This window comes from Odontesthes bonariensis, chromosome 17 (genome assembly GCF_027942865.1).
Source record: "Odontesthes bonariensis isolate fOdoBon6 chromosome 17, fOdoBon6.hap1, whole genome shotgun sequence".
In the NCBI taxonomy this organism is placed as follows: domain Eukaryota; kingdom Metazoa; phylum Chordata; class Actinopteri; order Atheriniformes; family Atherinopsidae; genus Odontesthes; species Odontesthes bonariensis.
Window position 1 is genome coordinate 18,894,629 of NC_134522.1, and position 18,265 is coordinate 18,912,893.

General features: G+C 41.7%; 1 protein-coding gene and 1 long non-coding RNA gene across 2 annotated transcripts in view; both read left to right on the top strand.

Annotated features, from left to right (window-relative positions):
- aqr (aquarius intron-binding spliceosomal factor) overlaps window positions 1-14,576 on the top strand; it is a 44,748-nt gene extending 30,172 nt beyond the window's left edge. The window contains exons 32-36 of the mRNA XM_075447670.1: window positions 2,883-3,053; window positions 8,753-8,838; window positions 11,900-12,074; window positions 13,376-13,486; window positions 14,133-14,576. Of these exons, the coding sequence (XP_075303785.1) occupies window positions 2,883-3,053; window positions 8,753-8,838; window positions 11,900-12,074; window positions 13,376-13,486; window positions 14,133-14,396 (807 nt within the window). The 3' untranslated portion in view covers window positions 14,397-14,576. The remainder of the gene's footprint in view (window positions 1-2,882; window positions 3,054-8,752; window positions 8,839-11,899; window positions 12,075-13,375; window positions 13,487-14,132) is intronic.
- A 1,047-nt stretch (window positions 14,577-15,623) lies between these two features.
- On the top strand, window positions 15,624-17,898 carry LOC142366327 (uncharacterized). The gene is made up of 2 exons (XR_012766786.1): window positions 15,624-15,974; window positions 17,272-17,898. It is a non-coding gene; the product is annotated as an uncharacterized LOC142366327 (long non-coding RNA).
- Window positions 17,899-18,265: the final 367 nt, after the last annotated feature.

Here is an 18,265-nt window from a genome sequence, read left to right on the forward strand (position 1 = left end):
TTGTTTCTGAAGCTCAGGTACAATGTTTGATCAGCTAAAATGGGTTATGTTACACAATATGCAGGACTTGCCCTTCTCCTTCTACAATCCTTTACACAGAGGAACACTCATGCTCACTTGAATGTGCCACAGCAGAGAACCGTATTCCTTCCGAGCCTCCGTTTCCTCCAAATTGGTTACTGCACAACAGTTCATTAATGTTTAAATTTCAGCGGTTTAGCAACCAGTCCATATGATAAATTCATCGCTGTGCTTAGTCTGCAGCTAACGCTGGCTGCCGAGCTCAGACCAGTGGGTTTGTCCTTCACACCAGGAGCCAGATTGTGTTTCATCATGACATTGCTGAGACTCTAAGACAGTGTGTGGGCGGGGGGGAGGGTTGGGTTGAAAAGGTTGTTTGCTTTTGCACCAGACCAGCACAGGAGAGTAAATGTAAGTCAAATGTTACAGCCAAAATAGCTTTATGTTATTATGTTGGAATCTACACATGGAAACAGTGTTTTAATTAAAAAAAAACATGTTTATTTGAATCAATCAAGATCAGAAATGTGAAACTGGAATTTATTATAAAGCTATAATACAGATTATGTGATGAGCACATTTCCTAAAAATACATATTTCGTTGCAATTAAAGAATCAGTTGCACTTGATCAAAACAATCTCATTTAATGATTAAAATACCAAACGGAAGGTATCAGTTTTAGGATTTTAACCTGCCTGAGCATATAACATTGCTTTTTCTGAGCAGTACAGCCGCAAACCCATGTCCCTGAAGCTCCCTATTGTTCCTAAATCCAGACCATGTGCGCTTCTCAAGGCATCAGGTCACATGAACCTCAACTCCATTTGCTTGTTGCCATTTTCAGGCTCCTCGAGGGAATCACCAGGCTCACTCTCTCAGCCTGACACACACACACACGCACACACACATTAACTTTCCAAGGAAACGGAGGAGTTGCATTTGACACGAGAAGCAATTGTATCCATTGCATGCTGAATACATCTCACAGCTGAACAAACACTTGCCTCAGCCACTGCTGTGCACTTCCAATGCAACTGTGAAGAAATCATACGCAAAAAAGCATATGTGCGCAAAGAGAATCCATAGTGTTGTTAATTCTTTGCCTCATTTACTAAAGCACTTTCCATATTAAGTCTCAGTCCATTGATAACACTCCAGTGTTGTCAAACGCCTCATGAACAGTAAGATACTTATCTAAATCCACTTCTGCTGTTTGAAAATTGCCTCTCTCATCTACGTGGCTTGGACATTTGTTTCACAAGCTTTCATGTGAAACGGCTCGTATACCATTGGCGTAGGGGACTTGCAGGTTGTCTAGATTTGTCTCTTATTGCTTGTAGTGAGCTTGTATATCGTGTAACATCGCCTCTTTTAACCCCCCTCCGTGTCATTCTTCCATCCTTTCCAGTTCTGTTGTTGCCTCAGGCCGCTGGCTCAAACTCCAGCGGGTTAGGTTTGATCTCGTTGTTATGGTTACCAACTTCTCTCGAGTATGAGGACATTGGATCTTATTCAGTTAAACATCCAACCAGAGTTGAGCTTATGTTATCGTGGTGTATGTGCGACATGTTCATGTTTGTGTCTTTTGTGATAAATGTAAAGCATTTTCACAGGGTTTGCCATTATTATTTTTGTCACGGAGAAATATTGGAAGCGTACATTTTGGATGAGGCGGGATACTTATTTCCTTGACCGAGTCCAGCCAAAGTGAGCACGGCAAGGCCACAGAGTGTTACTAATGATTTCTAAGATTGCTTGTCAGGCTCTTCACTGATGAGTAGGTAATGTTGATGTATGATTGCACTTTTTTCAAATACAGCAGCCCTTGGCTCGCATTTACTGTCTTGGTTACATTTTATTTGCATAAAAGTGGAGAAATGTATTAATTAGATGTATTCATGCCCTTTAGAAGCTGGTAACAGGCGAAGTGAAACAAAGGCTGTGATTGTTTTTGATGTGTTGATTCCAGGTTTGCTTGATCAGAAACGGTTGATAAGCTGGATAAATTACTAGCAGCAATGTGAGACTACAGTTCACATGTAATTGAAACCGAATGAATAATGCATACTGCAGGCTTGTTTCATTTCGTGTTTTTATTTTATTTTTTATAGTCCCATATGAAGGGCAGCGGGTAGTCTTGAGCAGGGATGCACAAAGCTGAAAAATCTGCTGTTTGGAGAGTTGGTGAATAATATTTACTCACGCTGAGAGAAAATCTCAGATGTACACCCAGGCCCTGGAGATTTGGTATTGGGAATGAGCTGGGGAAAAAAAATATTATTTCAAGTGGATGCGTTTACATGTCATGGTACTATATTAGTTATTTGAATTTGAAAGAACTCAGGGTTCCTGTTTTCCAGACCGCTATGCTGAAGAAATATATCTTTTCTGATTTTCATTTCGTGTGACTAAAAGCACAATTATCTGTTCCTCTCTTGACCGCAGGAACAGCACAAATGTGCCAGTCACCCTTACTTCTGCCACTGGGCTCCTATAATGAGACATTTTGTCCCATCTGTCGAGTTGCACTATCAGCTAGTTCCAACCCAAATTAGAGGACTGTTGATGCATGACTGGGCTTTTATCTGGCTGACCAGATAAACACTTGACAGGTGACAAAGGGGTATTGCAAGATGAGCACACGGAGAAGAAAACAGCAGGCAGCTTTGGTTTCCACTGAAAGCGAGACACTTATGTTTGGGCAATTCAGCCTGCTTATTCTCTACAATAACATCAGTTGCATGCAATTCAGGTTCACTTTGCTTTTGAAGGCATAAATTACACATTGTCATATGTCTTTGTACTCAATTAGGACAATCTTGTGTTATTCTCACTGCGTCCTTTTCTTTTCTCTGTGAAGAACCTGGGGGAGGCAGAGTACTCTGTGGCTCTCTTCATGTACATGCGTCTGTTGGGCTACCCCGCCGACCGCATCAGCATTCTTACCACCTACAATGGTCAAAAACACCTGATCAGAGATGTCATCAACCAACGCTGCTCTGGAAATCCGTTCTTTGGACAGCCTAACAAGGTAAGCGCAAATGGGAATAGACGAGTACAAACACTACTTGACAGTGCCAACAGCTGCACACAGTACAGTATATATATATATATCTATATATATATATATATATATATCTTATCTTTTATAAAGAAAGTATAAGTGTGGGTCTGCAAACTGCAATTTACTAATGAATTAATTTAAGTAAAGTGGCTGGTTAATGTGTAAAAGTCATATGACTTAAATGTCACATAACCTCATTGTCATTGTACATTGCGCGTTTAGCAGTTCATCAAGTTATTCATTCTGTTTGTACCATTTTGTTTAATGTGTCTAAAGCAGATTTTTGGATGGTTTTCATCAGCGAACGCACAGCATGCTTTGTACCAGTGTTGCAACGTTTTAACACACCAGACTCCACATGTAATATCACTTGAAGGGAGCATATTTCTTCCTCGCTGTCGAGAAGGAATCCAGTCCCAACAGACGTTTTTAACTCATGTATATGCGTAGGACTCTCGTCTACTTAAGTTGAAACTCACACGGCACACAAGATATGCTCATAAACAGTTTCTTCACACCCCCTGATGTCAGCTGCAGTCAGTGCACAAGCCGCTCATCCTCCAGAAAGAAATTCACAGCTCCTGATTCTCACTAGACCTTTGGTGTTTCTGCCTCCCATTACCACAAACACACACACATTTCTCTCTCCCCCTGTGCAGCTTAAGTACGTGTGTACATGCATTCTAACTACGCCTATTCACTTGCGGTGTTACTTGTATCAAAATATAAATCAAAGTGAATTTTTAAGGACTCCGTGTGGTGGTAGAGGATGTGAGTCATAAAGAGACTTAATTCAATTTATACAGTTGCAGGGACATTTTTAAAAGTCCATTTTTTAAACCATGGTTCCATTGTCCAGCTGCAGCAGATCATGAGACAGTTGGAACAGCTACAGGTCATAAGACCAAATGGAGCAGGACACTTTTCTACTTACCAGCCAGCTGCATACCTCACTAAATCCAACTCTGTGTGTGTGTGTGTGTGTGTGTGTGTGTGTGTGTGTGTGTTTGAAGAAGGATTTAAAATTGGTGTGATGCAGCGACCATGTCAATTCTGTTCCTTTCAGCCCTCAAAGATGCTGTTGGGATATCTTCATTTGTTCCACATTATTTCCTTAAACTCCTCGTCTCCTTTTTTTTTTCTCTCCCTCTTTACATCATGTTAAGTCAGCAACATCGTGGCAGTTTCCCACCCACTTTCAGTTTGTACTGCTAAATGATTTTAGTCTCTTGCCTCAGTTTATGCTTTTTCCTCTTTCTTCATTTTTTTTTTTTCTAAGTACCCACACCCAACAGGAAGTTGCATGATTGGAGTGAAAATGGTATTATTACCCATTATTGTAATAGTCTTTTGTGTTTTAGAAGCAGAAGGTCACCGTGCTGTAAATAGCCCAGTTTGAACATGTTGCTTTGTATCCAGTTATTTCTCCAGTTTGGATAGCAAAACAAAGCAGAAAAAGCTGCTGTTATCCTCTTTTTCCAAACCCTGTTGAGCCCAGTCTTTGTCTGTGACAGTTCAGTCAGCCATTTACAGAGATAGTGTGACCACATTTTATAACTACTAGTATCACCACAACTTAAAAGTGTAGCATCTTTCACATATACACTGAATAAAAAAGTGTATTTGTTAACTGGTCGCTGTTCCTTCTTGTAATTAACACATGCCAAACTGAGGCGACTCAGCCCCATATCACAGTGTCCTTGCACACATCAAGTCAGAGTTGCGGAAACATTCCGCCACTGTACTTTCACACATTGTGTGGCGTGCAGCAACGGCGCAGCATTCCCATCTTGAAAAGACAAATGTGAAAGAGGCATATGTCCCTCGTATCCTCATTCATCACATGAAACACTAGAAGAGAGAACTAATTTGTGAATGTCTGTGTGCATGTGCCAATGTGTGTGTGGGAGTAAAATTTAAACACAGTTTATGGTGATGTATAGGCAAGAAGGTTCACTGTAGGTCCTATTTTGTAGCTACAAGAAACAAGCTGTGGCTTTGTCACTGGTAAATTACCGGCTCCTGATTTTCAGCAGTCCAAGCTGCTCCTGGTGGACTGACTGCTTGCTCAATATGAAAGAAGCTGATTGTGCAGACACTCCTATGGGCACCTTTTCTTATTTGCAAACTCAATTATATATCTGATTGAATAAATATACTGATACGTGGAGAATGTGAGGCTCTTTTTAACAGTGGGATGGGAACAATCTGGGAACAGAACTTCATTCAGAACCCTCCTGCCCCTGTACAGTCAGAAATTTCTGATAGGACCAAAAAAAACGTACAGCAGGACTACTACATTGTGAAGGAAGAGCTGCCATTTAATGAATTCAGGGGTCTCATCGAATTATTAAAGAGAAAAAACGAAAGAAACATAGTTTAAGGGATTTCGCCCGAGAGATATCTTAAGTATTTCACTTGATATGAAAAGGGAGAACTGTAAATCATTTGGGTATTATGATTTGAGTGCTTCTGCATTTTCTTGCCATCAAAAATCATAAAAAGACCAAAACTGGCAACAAACTGTTTTTTTTTCTCAGTATTATGCAAACTTGAATAACCCATCTTAGTCTCAGCCCCAAGCAGCGCGTTTGGTACTTTAGAAGAGTTCAAAATGTGTCACACATAATTGGAGGTCATCGTCCAAAAAACAAGCTGGCAGGAAGTGGATCCCACTGAGTCATTTATTACTGCAGTGAGGAGTGCAGTTTAATGGTTTGTTGTACCAGCTGCATGGTTTAAGTGTTTGCTGATTCTCTCTAGTTGTACCTCCTTGTTTTGTCTTGAAGTATTTTCCTCGTTCTGACAGCAGGACCGTAAATGTGCTTGGCCATGTAAAATGTCCTGCAGTGTAAAGACAAAAAGCGTCACTCATTGTGCTCAGTCAGTATGCTTGCCCAGTGATGAAGTGACAGGAGTGACAGGCTGCTAGATTTGCTGAAATGAAAGATGGGCAGAGTGGAACCGCGATGAGAAAGAAACAGGGACTCTTGTGGGAAAATGCTGAGCAGCTGAAAGGTCACATGCTGAGCACTGGGTCCAGTGTGTCTGACAATGTGTCACAATAGCTAAAACCAAGCAAATGTCAACAGACAGCCTACTTTACTCCGATGGCTTTAATTAGACACAAAAGGAGAGGAAGGCCAGTTAGCACCAGTCGCAGTCTCAAAATAAAAGAAGCTCGCTTGAGCTTCATCTGAATTTAAGAATCTGTAATTCCCATCCACACAGCATGGGAGCCGTTATGTATTTTTAAGCACGTTGGAGCTCTGCTCTGCTCTGGTGCGCTATGTTAACCTTTAAAATGGTTTCCATGTCACAAAACGGAAATTCATCCCAATAAAGGAGAGATAGATTTTGACTGCCGTTGTTTAGGATGCACATTAAATCCAAAAGTGGGATGAATGCGAATCCAAAGCGTCTTCTATGTGGTCCCAAACAAAAAACTCTTTAATTAATAACTTGAAAGCTGTGGGGCTGGAACCAGGATATCTTAACAGGATTTGTCTTTTTTTTTTAATGAAGTCATGAGAGACATGTAGACATGAAGCCACACGCAATAATACATTACACATTTTATGCTGTGATCCCTGGGCATGTCTCGTGAAAAATGAGATAAACCAGCTGAATTCTGCACATTCCAGGCAGTAATTGCCAAGAATACGACATTGCATGATGGATAGAATAGTTAGTAGAGAGAGAGAGAGGAGCAATCAATGGTTGTCCATCAGTTAAAAGAATGCATGTCATTGTCTTCACATCGATGAGGACGGGCACGATGGAAGACAATGCATCCCTGTAAAATAGCCCTCTGTGTAAGGAGCTCACAATATATTCTGTGTGTGTGTGCGCTTCCTTACTTCCACAGACGTGTGTGTGTATGTGTGTGTCACATTGATGTGACCTCTGTAATTCTCTCCCAAGAAGATTTCTCATAAATAACTAAACACCATGCAAAATGCTGCCCCTTGGGGAAATTGTCGATATGGGCTTCCATGACTGTGGGCCAAGAATAACTCCCTGTCAAAAGCTCCTCCTGTCTGCACATTTACCGTTTCATGTGTGTGGACACGTGCACACGTACAGTCCGCGTTTCACTTGAACATACGGCCCACAATTCCGCATGCTAAAGTGAAATCAGCATACGTTTGGCTGTGGTGTTGCACCTTTTCTGCAGGGCAACAGAGAACCCGAAATAAACACCTCATTAGCCCCGTAGCTCACTCTTTAACATTTCCACACACACATTTCCCACGTATATCTCTTTTCATGCATAAGGGGGTTTTGAGGGGCTCCAGGTTCACTGAGAGTTGCGATAGGAGTTAAAGACATCAACATCCGGAGGATGATTTATACAGACTGCCCGGTTCTTATGTTGGTTACTGTAGTCCCGGGTCTGTGTGGTTTCTCCATGGTAGCTGATGTCCTATTGATCCTTTCTAGTGCGTGGATCTATAGAGGACACAACCTATTTCTGCTGAGCTTTGAGTTCATCTCTATGTGGCCTGGCAGTGTTTTGTGTACAGTAGCAAATCAGGAGGACTTATGCCTTGTTATGTTTATGCAGCATCTATTTTCAGCTGCTCTGTGTTGGTTCAGGCACCCAGTGTTCCATACTTTGTTGCTGTAACCATAAATTGGGGAAACTAAACTTCCAGGAGTGTTTTTTTTTTTTCTTCTTTTCTGCTTGTGTGGTCATATTCGAATGTTTTTCCAAATATTAATGCAAGTTTTAAGTTGGCTCGTTATTGCAAAGATAACAGTCAGATGTGACTTAGAAACGATTCACTTTTTGTGCATTGCCTTGTTTTTGAAGTTGTAAACGAGGTAATCCACAAAATCATCAAAAAATGACCCAGAATCCAAAGGAAAATTGACACGTAGTACAGATTCCACTATTAATTTTCAGAACAAGGTCACCTTGATGCTTGCTTTTAGCGGCATACAGCAAAACCTTGAAGATTTTAATGTGCGCAGCCTTGTTTTTCTTTTTCTTAGCAAGGCAGAACATCTCACTTGGATATTTCAGAGACCGCACTCCCATTTTTTCATCCCATCCTTTTCTTGCCTTTGACTCGAGATGATGTAATGCTTGACAGCACAGCCACAGTTCTGTTTTTCATATGTTAAAAAACTTTGCAAGCTCATTGCAATAAAAAAAATAAAATAAGCAAACTTGCAGACAATAGTTTTCTTTTGATTTGAAATAAAATATCACAGAGAAGCGCTTCTCATCCTTTCTCTTCATCCCTAAAATAACCTCTGAATGAGACAAACAGCCCCTCCAGTACCTTGGACCTGATTCTCAGGGGTACTGGTAAGAGGCCAGTGGTGGCAAATGCCCTCTAAGCCGTATTAACGCTCCTGTGTGCCCATGTGGCCCTCAGCGATAACGGCAACAACAAGAAGACGAAGGCACCGTTGCTTATCGTCCCCCTCTCAAAAATGAATGAAAAAAAAAACGCAGAAAGAAAAAGAATTGAAAGCGGAAAGTGTTCTCGCTCAAAACATTTCAGCTAAATCCTTCCGCCTGCCAAAAAAAAAAAGCAAACACTCATTTACTCTTCAGAGTATTTGAGCTGCTGAAGCTTAGTTAGCATATCTTTGATATTTCCATTATTTGTGAGTTGGCTTGGCGAATAATAAATCTGTTTGTGCCTTTACAGATTACAACGGTGGACAGATTCCAGGGTCAGCAGAACGACTACATCATCCTCTCACTGGTCCGCACCAAAGCTGTGGGACATCTAAGGTAATTATTTCAGTGCATGCCAAGCAGAAAAATGTACCTGATACAAAATAGCCCTCAGCTCCCAGCACCCATTCTACTATAAAATTACATGTAAAAGCAGCTATATCTCAGATAAACATCCTGGAGGGAAGCAACACAGCAGAAATGCCGGCACTTAACTCTACCGAGACAGCTGCTCTCAAGAGACTTTCTCTTTTTGTTATGTGTAACAGCAGAATGAGGTTTGACAGTGATAACAACATGTTGAAGTATGTGTGAGCTTAATGTTGACACACGGTGGATGAAGCTGCTGCAGGACGGGAGCCTGTCTGGTGCTCACTGTAGTTCTGTCCTGGTTAAGGGAAACCATTGTGCTCTAATTGCTGGTTAAAAACAAACAAATAGATCTGTTTTTTTTTTTCAAAGGCAAACTATATAAGGCATTCTAGGAAAAAGTAGGCAGTACGCTATATGTCTTGACATTATACAGTATCTACCATTGCTCCCTGCTGAACTATTGTCCCTTGCACACTTCAGCTCTGTCTCCTTATTTTCCCCCCCTCCCCCCTCCCCCCCTTCTTCTAAAGACTCCCACCTCCTTTCTCATTCCACTGAATTGATTTGTGGTCCAATAGCCTTTCCCTTTTCAGCTGCCTTGAGATCCCAACGAGCTCTTTACACTTAATACACCACATGCTTTATTATCAGAAAGCTGAAGCAGAGCTCATCCACAGTGCTTCTGTATGCAATGCTGGCTGCTGGCTGTGATGTACATTAGCTGCTGTTGGAATTGCACTGCGCACAGCTTCATCTTATTATTGGACAGCCTGCAAATTGAAACTCCAGTGTGTATAAGGGGCCATTCCTTTTGTCCCTAAATGCCTCTCACCCCGCCCCCTTTACACACCACCATTCAGAACTGTCACTTTAAGGGGCAGAAAAAAGAACTATTTTGTTCCTTCCTTATCTCGCTGATAAAAGAAATGACTTCATGTAGCTGAGACAACAGAGTAGGCCACAGAAAGCGGTAGTTTATCTTGCTGGCAACGCCTCCTCTCCTCTCTATCGTTCATCTGATCTCGTCTCACTCAGGATATTTCAGCCGGTCTACTGCAAGCTCAGTGTTGCAGCTGCTCAATGCACAGGCATTCAGGAGCACTGCAGCTTCTATTCTCCTGGAGTAAAAGTTCTGATGGCGCCGAACATCAAAGCCCCGAAAGCCCATTTTCTTCAGCTTCAAACCATGGACATTAATACACAATTTTCTGGTGAAATTGGAGCAGTTGTGGTTATTTCACTTTTTGTAAATATCAGATTCAAACTTGAATAAATTAAATTTGTGTCGTTTGATAAGCCTCCCAGACTTCATCACTTCTAATCAGCGAGTGTGTTTGTATGAAACTGCTAATGAATTATACATTTGTCAACCTAATTCCAGATTTTTCCCACATAGCTATTATTATTTATTCCCAATCTTTGGCCAATCTGAGATGCAAACTTTGTGCAAATTCACTTGGATAATACACCCCAAAACCTGTGAAAATACATGTATGTTAAAACATGTGGTGCACCTAGAAACATTTTGGAATGGTCAGGTTCATAGAGCAATGGCTAATGGGAAATTCTTGTGCTGTCAGTAGTATTTTCCCCATACTGGCATCACTGCGGCGCCCAATCGACTGCAGCCTCACAATCCTCCTCATCCACCCTCCCGTGGTACAGCATCTCTCCTCATGGCAATCCGCTGCCGTGACAACCACGGGGGGACACAGCTGACCATATGATGAGCCGACCCTTGCTTTGACAGTAGGAGCATTCCTGCTGATACGCACAGGCACGCTCGCACACAGGATCCCGCTCTTTGACAGGGAAACACAGATCCAGACATGCTCTGACATGCACACACTGATCAGGGAACACACTCGCACACAGAAATAGTATTCGTCCACTTTTCCCCCGTCATGTCACCGTACAGTCCAGGTGGACATCTCTCGGTCGTGCCGTGTCCACAGGCTATCGTGCTTCATGATTGGTTTGTGTCTTCTACAGCACTATGTTCATCGGTGTAGGCTGTTGTAGTTTGTCACTGTGGAAAGGTTTTGCTTTCAATTTTGGCTGAAAATATGCAGTCGTTTCCCCAACATTCTCTACGGTAGCTGCTGCTCATGTAAACTTACTTAGGCTCTGCATAGTGGCTCCAATAAGCCCTCTTTTTCTGTGTTGCATATTCATGAAACTCATCATGCATATGGCAAGGATTAATCCTCTTAATCTCTGAGATGCTCAGGTGGACTCCATATTCCATATTTTGGCTGCATTTTAGTATGTGCAGTTTATGTTTTCATAGGTATTTAGAGATGCACGCAAACATGATTGTGTGCCGTATTAGTCTTCATCAGACCGTTTTCAGTGCGTTTTCCTGCTACTCGAGTAAACAAAGTGTGTAGGTGTGTATTGTGTGAAGCATTAACATAACATGCAAAACAATAGGTAGATATATACAGTGCAAATAGTTTATTGTGCAGCTAAACATTCGGCTTTGCATGCGATCCCATTCAGAGTTACTATTTTTTGTTTTAGAGCTTTTTGACCTAAGTATAGATGATACTGTATGAATAGAGGAATAGACCCTCAGTGGCATTCCTCGACAGTGGGGTGATATACAACCATTTTTATGCTGTGCAAGAAGCCAAGCAGGATGCTGCCTCTTCTTAGAGAAAGTACTCCGCTGTCTCTAATCTCTTAATTCTCCAAGATGGCAAAAAAAACTAGCCTAAGTCTACGCTTTCCTCTACCCTCCCACTCCCTCTTCTCTTTGTCTGCTCTGCTGATCCATGCCCTTTGCCTTCCTTTCTTTTATTTCTCTGTGAGCTTCTAAATTTGTCCCACTCACCTAGTCCTGCTTATCCTTCACTAAACCTCCCACCTCCTACACTTCTCTGCCTGTTTTCTCCTTTCTCCATGATTCCAGTTTTTGTTTTATCCCCTTTTACAATTTCACAGTTTCCCTCTCCTCCCACTCACGTCTCTTTCAACTTTTTTTTTTTTTTTCTTCTTTCTTCTCTCTTCAATCCTTCCACAGGGATGTGAGGCGTCTGGTGGTAGCCATGTCAAGAGCCAGGTTGGGCCTGTACATCTTTGCCCGAGTGTCACTGTTCCAGAACTGCTTCGAGCTGACCCCCGTCTTCAACCAGCTCACTGCCAGACCACTGCAGCTGCACATCAGACCACATGAGTATTACAACCAGGAGCAGCCAGTAAGCAGAGCCGCACACTTACATGTGCAGCGCTAGTCTTTTTAAGCATTATATTTCCTATTCCATTAAATCTGGCTAATGGTGAGGTCCTGAAGAACCACGTCTTCTAGGTTTCAAGTCAGCGCCTACTTCTTTACTTCTTCAATTTTCTACCACATCATTGCTGCCACACCTTCTGACTCTGTCTAATCCTGCCTGTATATTCTTGATGGAATCTTCCCCTTGGCCCCCATTAATCCTAATGCTTAATACAGCTATATGCATAGACCCTGGTCTGTTTACAGCAATATGCAGGGGGTAATCTTCAAGCATGGGAACATGGGCTAGGCTATAAGTAAACGCCAATGGTGAAAATACAAAACCACCCTCCTAAATGCAGCCTGACTAGCATGACACGGCTGTTGTCTGATCACTGAGTCTCACTGACTGGCGTATGTAGCAACAGGGGTGTCTAAATTACCCCACAGCCTCTGACACTTTCTCTGACTCCAGAGTGTTCCTCCCCACGAGGGACGGGTCTTTTGGGCACACACATGCGGCCCCTGCTAAGCCCATCTATCTGGAGTGAGTAACCCCCGCTGCTAACACTCAGATGTAGAGTCAGATTTTTTTTTGCATTGCAACAGAATTGTCAGGGGCTACTTAAACGTGCTAATTTGGAAGCTGTCTTAAAAACACTATCGCTCCATATGAGTATATATTTACAGTACTGTTAGCTTATAGGGAAAATGGTAAAACAAGATATGTATTATCACACACAAGAAATGGATCAGTGCCCCAAAGATTCGACCGAAGCTTGAACTGCAGTAAAACCAAGAACAGTTAAGTTGTACAATAGTAACGCTCTCGGTCTCATTGACTCTGACATGATGCCCACAGGGCTTCTGTGAGCATCACCGTTGTGTTTACAAGGCAGCAGCCCAGTTGATACAATATTCAGCCTGCCTCAGCTGAGTTTAGACTCCAAGACTCTGTCTGCATACTGATGTGAAATTACTGACTGTGCACCCTGAACTCCGTTTGATTAGTGCGTGAGCAGCGATGGCTGGAGGGAAACGTTTGCTCACAAATGACAAGCAGGTAGCAGTGGGCAAGGAAATTGGGGTTTCCTGACACATTTAGCCTTGGATCAATACTTCCCCAGGTGGTGCCTGAAAGAATGATCTCTAACAAGACTCATGGAATTCTTCATTATGATTTCTTTCACACCACGTCTTGGATCAAAACAATGGTTCTCTTTACATTTTTATGATTTGTTTTTTTGTTTGTTTGTTTGTTTTTTTTTTCCTTCTCCCCTTCAGAGAGATGCATCTGGGCAGCCTGACCAAGTTGTGAAGGACATGCCAGAGATGGCAAACCTTGTGTATAACATGTACATGCACATGATGCAGAATTCCCAGAAGTACAGACAGGTAAAAACTTTCAGAAACCTCTCTTCTATTGTACAGATGCCAGTTGACCAAGATGTAAAAAATAAAGTTGTACATGAGAAGAATGAACTGGCCACAAGCCGAGTATTAATGAAACTTGACTGGTTGTTCAAGTGTATCTTTGGTGATTTAAAAAAAAATTAAATTTAAAAAAAAAAGAAGCAATATACTGTATGAGGGCTGTAAGAGAAAGTACAAAATGGAGAGAAAATATCACTCCAAGGCTATCTTTGTTGAACACACCTAAGATGAGTTATGTTCACATGGAATGCCCCCATATTTAATGCATTCATTTGCCACTTTTTCCAGTACGCCTAACTGACGAATGTAGTCTGTTACAATAATCCTTCAGTAAATCCATGAAAGTCTCCATCATTTTTCTCCACCACGTTCACATCTTTGAGACCGGCCTGAGTGACAGAGACATATGTGTCCAACACAAAAACTACAGCTCAGACTGAAGCCTCAAACTATCATAAAGTGGAAAGAACATTGCACCAAAAGGCAGATTTATTGCTTCTTGTGCTATTAATAATCAGTTATCACTGAATATATTTTACCGTACATTGTCAAAAATAAGTTGTTTACTCTATGTGTTGAAATACCCTTGTTTCTTTTGGCTTCTCAGCAGCAACAGCAGAAACTGGCTCTTCCTCCAGAACAAAGCACGGTTGAGGTCGAGGAAGCACCAGGTAGCTCCCAGGAACAACAGGAAGAGAGCCCCATGGAACAGGAAGTCCCGCAAAGCGAGATGAGCTCTGAGCCAAGCAAGGAGAAAAGCAGTGAGAAGGAAGGAGACCAGAATTCAGAAGGCCACGCAAAGATGCCAGAGCATCCAGGCAGAGACAGCGACAGTGATGGCGAGGACAGCGCAGCGGAACAGGAACAATAGAACATCCTTTAATGGACTACTACTGAGGGACCAAGTGGATTCCCTTTAGAAAGAAAGTTTGTGCGATGTCATTGATTCTGAATCTGTTTTCTACCTAAAGGAGCTCCTAATGACAATGTTTCATTATTTTTCTAAAACATCTGATCGTTACTGTTATTTCTTTATTAAAAAAAAATAAAATCCACATCATTTCCTTGGCATGTTTACTTATGCACAGCAACCAGAGCTGATAATACTTAGTGTCTCCAGTTGTCACACGCTCACACCAACAAATAGCCTACAGTCAACATGTTTAGGCTTTGTAACAATCTCTTTGTTATGATACTTCCATCCATTCATCTACTCCCCTCCTGTGTTAAGCACAACTCAAAATCTGATTGGCTCAACCTATACCAGCAAGACGACCTGATACTAAGCTGCATTTGTTGGTCAGTCATTTCACCTATGAGCCAGTTTACATGCTGGGGGATTTCAACTTGCCCTCTGGATGTACAGTCACTGCACCAGCAACATTAAATCCTCAGCCATTCATATATTTGTGTGCAGTACTAACAGTATAGTGCGCTGCAGGGCAGCCGACACCAGCCAGATCGATGTTAGGAATGAGATTTGCTAACCGAATTTTATGAAAAATATTTGTGTTGAAAAGGAACAAGAAAAGAAAAGTCAACTTTAGAGCTGGACTGGAAAACAAATTGATTAAACTTTTGAGGTTAACACAATCCACAACCCTGCGAGCAAAAACAGAGTGGAAATATTTACATTGTCATGCACCAGGGGTTAGTTGAAGCTGCATCATTTCTCAGACTGGCTAATGGAGCAGGTCAGCAGCACAGCTGCTTGTGCCTGGGCCAGTTGTGAACCTGGTGGAGAACCATGGGTTGATGGATGTAGAGAGACACATTTTTTGCATTCAGTCAAGTGTGGAGTCATGCAATGTCTGTTTTGTTTCCCTTGTATTGTCTTAAGTACAGGGCACTCCGGGTAAAGGTTCACAGAAGTGTTTTGGAGTAGCAGGTTATGCCTTTCGGTCAGCTGAGGAAAGGATTAGAATGACAGGTCAGATAAAACGGATTATCTTTGTCGGCTGAGGCTGCATCTATGAATTACTGAAATATTTGTCAATGATGACAAACTGTAGGATGTTATGAAAGTAGGAATTATTTCAATTTTACAAATGAAAATTGAAACAAATGCAGAGGCGATTAAATGCAGTCACAACACAAAAGTTCCTCTATATCACCAAGTAGCCTTAAATCTCATGACACCAAGCATACTTTTTCTTGAGTCACATGAATGTCTGCATTGTGTAACCCACTCCCTCTGTTAAGCCTTCCTGTTAACTTTCTGTTTTTCTCCCAGCTGGCCCTATGACAATTCAGTAGCCTGTGGTACCTTGTTGTTGTAAATTAGAACTAACTGGTGGGAAGTGGCTACTGCTCACACACATCATCTCTGGAAACCTCAAGCAGGATCTAGGAGACTTGCTACTCGCGAGAAGGAAATCAGCCGCTCGCTTCCTCCAGAAACCCTTTTTCTCTGCTGAAGGTGAACATGTCTTTTATACTCACAGGACAGGTATTCACTAGGTTAATAGCTACTTTGCAAAGCTCTCACTTCTAACCGTTGCTAAGGGTTAATATATCACAGAGACTAACAGCATGCAGTAAAACTGGGTACATAGAGTAGACCGTGTTACAGTATGCGATCTGTACACTGACTTGTAATTGAAAATTTCTCCTTTGTTAAGTTGTTTTCTAATCTAAGGAAGAGTGAAAAATGACGAATGTATATTGTTCAGTCTTAAAGGTTCCAGGAAGAAATTTAACGGCATAAAACCAAAAAAGAAAATTCAAGGACAGATTTTGGATTTTAAGTCGGAATCCTCTTGCCTTTGGTTACACACTGGCATTCTAGCTTTAAAATAACTGTTTGGGTTTTTTTTCTATGCGAGGGCGTTTACCAAGAACACGGGATCCACCATGAGACACTTTCGTGTAGAATGTGTAATTTATTGCCCAACCCTACGTGACAGTAGTGTCACAACAGGAAATTACACATTACACAGAGTCAAGGCAGCAGAGCCTGGAGGGGAGGAGAAACTGACCATGATGTCTTAGAGCTGCAACAAGCTTAGGGGAATCAGGCTGACAGCACACAACACTTTCACACTCATAAAACCATCAGTTCTACTATCTTATCTTCAAGGCTGGGCCTGGGGTCACATTTTTCTGGTAGATTTTATCACACAAAAAGATATACAGCCTCACTCCCTCTGTTAACGTTGCATTTTGTGGGGAAATTAAGCTTCACTGTAGCAGGAAGAAAAATACACGCACTGGATGGTAGTGGAAGCTTTTTTTTTATTATTATTGGTGGATAATGCAACAGGCTCAAAAAAGCAGCACATTATATTCCTGGCTGCTACTTATCAGTGTTGACAGTTATGCTTATTACTAAAGTTCTGCACAATCTTTGCTGAGCTACTATTAGTGGGTGACTAATGTGCCAGCGCCAGTCTTCAACACCATGTCACTTGGCGGCCAGTTGACCTCAACAGGCAGAAGGGCCTGGTGGTTATTGCTTCAAGTTGCCAGCCTGTCATGCTTTTTAAAGGCTGCTGCCTAATCGTGACAAGCACTTCTAGATCATCAACAGTGCACGTCTCAATCTGATAATCTCCTATCATCACTGAAGAAGCACTGCTGCTCCCAGGAGACACTTATCGTAAAATCTAAAGTGCCCTGTTGTGGGTTTTTTTGTTCGTTTTTTTTTTGGCTCAACTAAAGCGAAAAGCATTTGGCTTTGCAAATACATGCCAGTCTCCATTTTCAGTTCATTATCAGTTATTCTAAACTTTGTCTCTCTCCTCCAGACTAGAATGGCCAGTTGTGGGTCGTGTTTCTGGTGCATCATATGGCTGGTGGTACTGCTGTCCATTGGATGGCCAATTAGCATCACTTTAGGGGCTCTCTATGGCCTCATTAGCCCCCTCACCACCTGCCTCGGCTTGGACCGACTCTCTGATTTGCTTCTGGAGGGGGCCAATGTGGGTCGAACCTGCGCCAACAACATGAGGCACTGCAAGCCTTTGTGTTGAGAACCATCCAGGGTGATCGGGACCAGTTAACAACGGGGTCAGCGCCGACATAGTTCCCTTTGTGTGGAGAAATGGATTTACTTTTAAGGAGGACTTTTATCGTCTGCTTTATGTGGAAATAACTCAAGATGACTCATTCAATATCCTGGAAACAACTCCCTCAACCTAAGTTACGAAAAGGTCTTGAAGGTCCGGAAAATCAATTCCACTCTTATTGTTAACATGTAATTAACCTGAGATTTCTCATTTCTATGGGTTTTTCAAGAAGGAAAATGGCTTTAATTCACGATAACCCTGCATGCAGAAGATAAGAAAGAAAATGGCAGTTTAACAATGGAAATGTTTAGACTCATAAATGACTGTATGGAAACTAATAATGCGATTAAAACTGCTTTGAACTTGCCCTCTGTTTATTACTTGACTTGTTGTAGACTGTATTTGGTTGGAAAATCTATGTTATTAAGTCTCTCTGAAGAGGGAAGGCGAACAAAGCTGCAGCTATAAAGAGATTCTAGTTTTATTTAGTTTAATTTATTCAAGCTTTTTCACATTTAGGGTCCCCGGGGATTGGAATTACTCTGAATCCAAGGTGAGAGTTGTGTGACAGGTTGCAACTGTAAATCAAGCCAAGTCAAACAACGATGGATATACAACTGTACACATGAATTTGACTTAAAGAGCTTTTATTGTGCTCATTTATTTGCTTATTATTCTTTGTTTTGCTTTACGGGTCTATGAAAATTTGAGATTGAAGTACTTTAATGTTAAA